This window comes from Lycium ferocissimum, chromosome 12 (genome assembly GCF_029784015.1).
Source record: "Lycium ferocissimum isolate CSIRO_LF1 chromosome 12, AGI_CSIRO_Lferr_CH_V1, whole genome shotgun sequence".
NCBI lineage: Eukaryota > Viridiplantae > Streptophyta > Magnoliopsida > Solanales > Solanaceae > Lycium > Lycium ferocissimum.
The window spans coordinates 48633032-48639177 of record NC_081353.1 but is presented as its reverse complement, the minus strand read 5'-3'; the positions used below and the strand labels follow the sequence as shown (position 1 = coordinate 48639177).

The window sequence follows — 6146 nt, the reverse complement described above, 5'->3', positions numbered from 1 at the left end:
TTTCAATGCGGGATACAAATTTATGTGCAAAATTTTACTAAAATTACAATAAATAATAGATATGAACTCATAACTTTAAATATATAATGGCTCAATACTAAAAATTTAAAAAATTAAACTCCTAAAATTTAAATCTTAAATCTGGCTATGTGTCTCACCCATTAAGTAACGAGAGTACGACTCATTCTTTTACTATAAATAATGCCCAATCACTACAACGTGCTAAAACCCGATAACGTTTTCTTATTCATCTGTCTAATTTATTGCTGACACAGTCAAACAGGCCCCACAAAAAAAACCCGATAACGTTTTCTTATTCATCTGTCTAATTTATTGCTGACACAGTCAAACAGGCCCCACAAAAAAAAATACATACCTTTCTCTAAACTGATACGTTCCGTGTGCGCGTCCATATCGAATATCCACGTGCTCTTTCCTCTCTCTTCATAATCAAAAATCTATAAAAACACCATGCACATTCTACTACTACAAAGTACAAAATACAAACTACAAGAAACTCAAGAAAGAATAACTTAGATTCAATTAATCGAAATTCAGAAGCTGAAATTTTACTTGTACCAATAACAATGATGAATGACTCGATTCCATGTTCTTCCATTAGAGCGGAAGCTTCGTCGAGCAAGGCCAAGAAGCCTGCAGGACGAAAGAAGTTTCAGGAAACTCGCCACCCGGTATACAGAGGAGTGAGAAGGAGGAATAATAATAAGTGGGTTTGCGAGCTACGTGAGCCTAGCAAACAAAAGCGAATATGGTTGGGATCTTACCCGACCGCAGAAATGGCTGCACGTGCACACGACGTTGCTGCATTGGCGCTTAGAGGACAGCTAGCCACTCTGAATTTTGCGGACTCCGCTTGGCGGTTGCAAGTTCCTGTATCAACGGATCCCAAGGAGTTACGCCAAGCGGCTGCCAGAGCTGCAGAGGCGTACGAGCAACAACATATCCAGTGTAATTTCACAAGTGGGGTCTGGGGGCCAAGTGAGGAAATTGAAGTTAATATTGGTGATGAGAAAATAAAGGGTGTAGCACCAGAAGAAAATATTGTAGATTATAATTGCATGCAGAATATGGTACTGGCTGAAGAAAATGTTTTGTACAATAACTCATGTGGAGAGATGGGAATGTATGGGACAAAGGAATGGCAGGCAAACATGGAAGAAGGATGTTTGTTTTCACCAAATCCATGCTTATTAGGGAGTCATTTCAGCTGGGATGATCTGGAAAGTGATGTTGAGGTGTCCTTGTGGAGTTATTGATATCATATTGTAGCTAAATCAATTTTGTAATTTGTTAAAACTCTTTTTCTTTTCCAAATCTTATTTGAAGGTTTGGGATATGGATTTTGCCGCTTTTAATAAGAAATCTATTGTTTAAGAAAATTAAGAAGCAACCTCAGTATGGGATTTTGATAGTTTTGATAGAACAAACTTAAGTATATTTGTACACATGCGCATTAGACCCAGAACATGTGAATTGGGGCGGGCAGGCAAAGCTTAAAATGTTAAGGATTGTAATTTGTACTCCATTTTACTTGTCATGTTCTTTTTTTCACGACTTTTAAGAAAATATTAACTAAAATGATAAATTTATTCCTTGATTTCAATTTAATACTACTCTTTTTTTCACCACATTAATCTTTCTCCACATTTATTGAGTAAAGATAAAGGTGGAAATTAATAATTAACTATATCTTGATTGTCTAAAATGACAACTAGTCTGTCCGTGCCATAGTCCTTGTCACATTTCCCTTTTACATTTCTCTTAATAAATCAATTTAATATTACTCTCTTTTTCACCATATTAATTTCTCTCCACATTTATTGAGTAAGGGTAAAGGTGAAAACTAATAATTAATTATATCTTTATTTTTTAGAATGACAACTACTCCGTCCGTCCCATATTACTTGTCACATTTCCCTTTTACAGTCTCTTAATAAATCATAAATAAAAAGTATTTTTTACTAATTTACCCTTAACTCTTTTCAATGAATATACACTCTATTTACTTATCCATATTGCTTACTTTAAAAAAAAAAAAAATTAATGCTAAGGGCAAAGTGGGGAACATTTAATTAATTCTATCTTGGTTTTTTAAGTTGACAAGTATTTTTGGATGGATATTTTTAGTAATATGGAACGGATGCATGGAGTATTTTGGACCGTCTATATTTAGTAAGGAGAACAAGTAAAATGGAACGCATGGAGCACATTTTATGAACCTCCTTTGAATTTTAGTTGGAAATACCAATTTTAAATAACTTTAGCATTTCTTGATGTGATAGTGTGTGCAACTGAAATGGGAAAAATGACATTTCACTGAAATTACCGTAGTTTTGTTAATATCTTACGACTTAAGTGCTCGTTATTTGGTTAGTACGTACGGGGACTAATCACGGAGCATTGTTTATAACTAATCAACAACAACAACAGCAACATGCCCAGTATAATCCCACAATGTGGGGTCTGGGGAGGGTAGAGAGTATGCAGACCTAACCCCCACCTTGAAAGGTAGGGCGGCTGTTTTCGAAAGACCCTCGGCTCAAGAGAGAAAACAAGACAAGACAAAAAGTCAGATAGGGACAAGCATATCCAAAACAATATGAAAACGAGGAATAACAAAAGCGAGAAAGTCATGATAGAATAATCTGGAAAGAAAGGAGCATTAACTATCATAAATAAATAAGATAATCAAAGTACAAGGCCCAACAAATATAAGCAGAAATCAAATGGTAATAAACGAATAAACAAAACTACAACTACTAGGGTGAAAGGATAAGCAACCTAGCCTTCTATCCTAATCTAAATCCTCCACAACCTCCTATCTAAGCTCATGTCTTCGGTAAGCTGAAACTGTGCCATGTATTGTTTATAACTAATCAGATAAGCTTAAAATAATTAAATTTTACAATCCGCGGATAGTAAAATTAAACATGAGAGAATTTATTACAACCAAATTGACGAAGTTAAACCAGAAAAAAGATATCGTAAACTAATGAATTAGAGAGAGATAATAGTAGTATGTATAAGAAGAAATATGAAAAAAAAATAAAGAATGAGATATTTATAATTGAGTCTTGAGAATAAGGGTCATAGAATAATCTCAAAAAGTTAGGAATTAAAGATCGTTTTGCCGCGGTGGTGGGGGTGGCCGGGGGTGTAGAATAGGCGCGATAGCCTATATTTATTTCCACATGTCCAATTACTTAATTTACTACTCCCTCCCTTTCAATTTATATGAACCTATTTGATTGAATGTACATATTTAAGAAAGAGAGAAGAGCTTTTGAAACTTGTGGTTCAAAATAAGTTTTGAAAATTTGTGTGTTGAATCATTCGTAAAAAGAAATTTGTTTCCAAATTAGAAAAGAGATCATTCATTTTAACACGAATTAAAAAGGAAATAGGTTCAAACAAATTCAAATAGAGGGAGTATATTAGGAATATGTCATATATACGTACTTTAACAAATATATACATGATTGAAGCTGCAGCGAGTAATCTCGGATAAACCCATATCTCCTTTCACTATATGTGCCTCTGGTTATGGCTAAAAATAGGTGTTGACTTGTTCGTTACTGAGGTAATAGGGTGTGCTGAAAGTACAAAAGTTCTTTTTGTTCATGTTCTGATTACTATATAAACAAAAAAGAAGGACCACGTGGACACAATATGGTACCGCACGTAAATCAGTTTGCAAAATTTGCAGGTGAAAAGGTACAAAATGGGTTTCCTTTTCTTCGTGGGGGTCAATAAATCAGTATATCTTGCGTAATTAAGAATGTTGGGCTTTTCACGTGCTAGTGATTGTATATAACGACAAAAATAATGATTCCTCTTCTTATTTCTAATTTCGTCAATAGGACGAAAAGCTTTTATGGGTCGCTTGGTACATAGAGATATTTTACTATAAATAAAAGGGGGGTAAAATAATATTAATTAATACTCATAATCGAACGCAAGATAAAATAATCATACATTTTATCTTAAAATTATTATCCTTACTCCAACAACTAAACGATTCCTTAAAGTTTAACGAAATTAACGTTTAGAAATTAAGCTTGTAAAACGCACACACGTAAACTCTCAAAGTACAAACATTCCAAGTGAAAGTTGCTCCCAATCGATGAGGTTTACTAGTAGTATCTAGGGCTGGACATTCGGTCGGTTCGATTCAGTTTAAGAAATTCGGTTCAGTTTTCGGTTTGGTAATAATGGTAACCGAAACCGAACTAAAATAAATTCGGTTCAGTTCGATTTTTGCAATTTCGGTTTGGTTTATTTTGGTTTGTTTTTTCGGTTTGGTTAAATTCTTTGAATTTAAATCCTTTAGTACCTGATTTCACTCAATGTTAAATCCTTAAATATTGTAACTACTTGAATTAGCATAGTACCAAATCTGCCCATCCACTCCACCAGTAAAGAAATAGGGAAGTGAAGAGTCTGATCCATTATCTCTTGGACATAACATGTGTATTTCAGAATTCAAACTCAAACAAAGTAGCACTGATGGTTCTTTATAAGAAACCAGCACTTCTAATGAGCATGAACCATTGCACTCTGCCTTTGAGTTAATGAAGATGAGGATAAAGATCATAAGCAGAGTGTGTGTTTTGAAGAACAACCCTAGTTTCTAAAGAGATTTGGCAGGCGGCTGGTGTGATCATTTTTGGAGTTAGGAGTTGTGGACTTGTGTACATTGTAATGGTGTAATTGTTAGGGATTGGAGTTGGGTTGGTTATTTCTAGGAAAATTTACTTGTTATAGCTACTTTTACTACCTATTTAATGTTAATAACTACCTTTTATTAAAATTAATAATAATAGCTAATTAATTTTCTAAATTGCCCATTATAGATACAACAAGAACTTCCACTTATCGCCCACAAATACACGTAAATAAAGGGAAACGCTATCTCATCTTCCCATTTTTGAAACGCACGTAATATACTTTAGTTTCTCTCTCCCTTTCCATTAATTTTAGCCTTTTTTTTCTCTCATCGAATCTATCCATTACCATCAAGCACGATTCCACTACATTTCATCGTGCCGAGATTCGGGGCTGTGTATTTGTGTAAGTTTTTCATTTTTTTGTGTATTTTAGTCAACTTAATTCTATATTCTTGACTCGTTTTCAAAAAATTATAACTTTCAATGCTTAGGGTTTCCCATTTTGAGTAGTGAAAATCATCAATTAATGGCGGATGAAAGCATACGGTAGGGTTACAAGAGGTATCCCACATACTCTTCAAAATTTAGATTCCCCTTCGTTTGATTTGGGTATTTCTCGGCAACAACATGATGTTGATGCGGCCGGTGAGAAACTTGTTCTTGAAAGGAGATCTAAGAAAATCCATGATCCTTCCGTAATCGAAATCCTTCAACTCGTTAATTTGGAAAAAATAAATGATTTTGATACCGCCACAAAGAGGAGAAAAACATCCGATGTTGCTTATAGTAGCAAAGGGAAAAATGTTGTAGAGACAGATGTCGGAGAACAACAATTAACGATGGACAAGCAGGTATTTTTTCATTACTGGTCCACTTGATGTACAGATGGTGAATGAATACCGTACTTGGCTTCGAAACGGTCTGCTTGTGAGGCACGATAGCAAGTATGTGTTTTTCTCATAGTTTTACATATAGTGATTCCGCATGATTTTTGTGAATAAGTTGAGGTATTTTGGTTTTTTTGTTGGCGCAGAAAGAACTACGAAGACCATTACAAAAAAAAATGGCAGGTTTTGACAATGGAGTCAAATTCAATTTTGGCATCACAACTGTCAATGATAAGAACTGGTTTACACGTTATCGATGGATGGTCGACTTTGGAATGACGAGGTGATTTTTTATCAAAGATATGCCCTATCAACTAGTTGTTTTACACATGCACTTGGTGTATTTTTAGCTATTCTGTATTTTACAAATACACATGAGCCGGAAGTATTTTCGGATATTCCTACTGCCGTGTTTTTATAAAATACGAGAGGTTCTCAAATTTACATTTTTGCTACTACAATGCTGTTTTACGTGTTTACCGTGATCTAATTTATGTATTTTTTAACATAACCAGACACATTGACGTCATTTTCTATTACTTTCGGAAGAAAGGAAAGTATGACAAAAGGA

The 6146-nt window shown here is 34.4% G+C and overlaps 1 protein-coding gene across 1 annotated transcript; it reads left to right on the top strand.

Moving 5' to 3' along the window:
* The first annotated feature begins 498 nt into the window (after nt 1-498).
* Nucleotides 499-1407, top strand: LOC132039889 (dehydration-responsive element-binding protein 1E-like). Its single transcript, XM_059430440.1, has one exon. It carries the CDS (start codon nt 588-590, stop codon nt 1275-1277), a length of 690 nt encoding a protein of 229 aa, XP_059286423.1. The 5' UTR covers nt 499-587; the 3' UTR covers nt 1278-1407.
* The last annotated feature ends 4739 nt before the right edge of the window (nt 1408-6146 follow it).

What these genes read in the sequence shown, in the direction of transcription:
- LOC132039889 (XM_059430440.1), top strand. Translation starts at nt 588, where the DNA reads ATGATGAATGACTCGATTCCATGTTCTTCCATTAGAGCGGAAGCTTCG.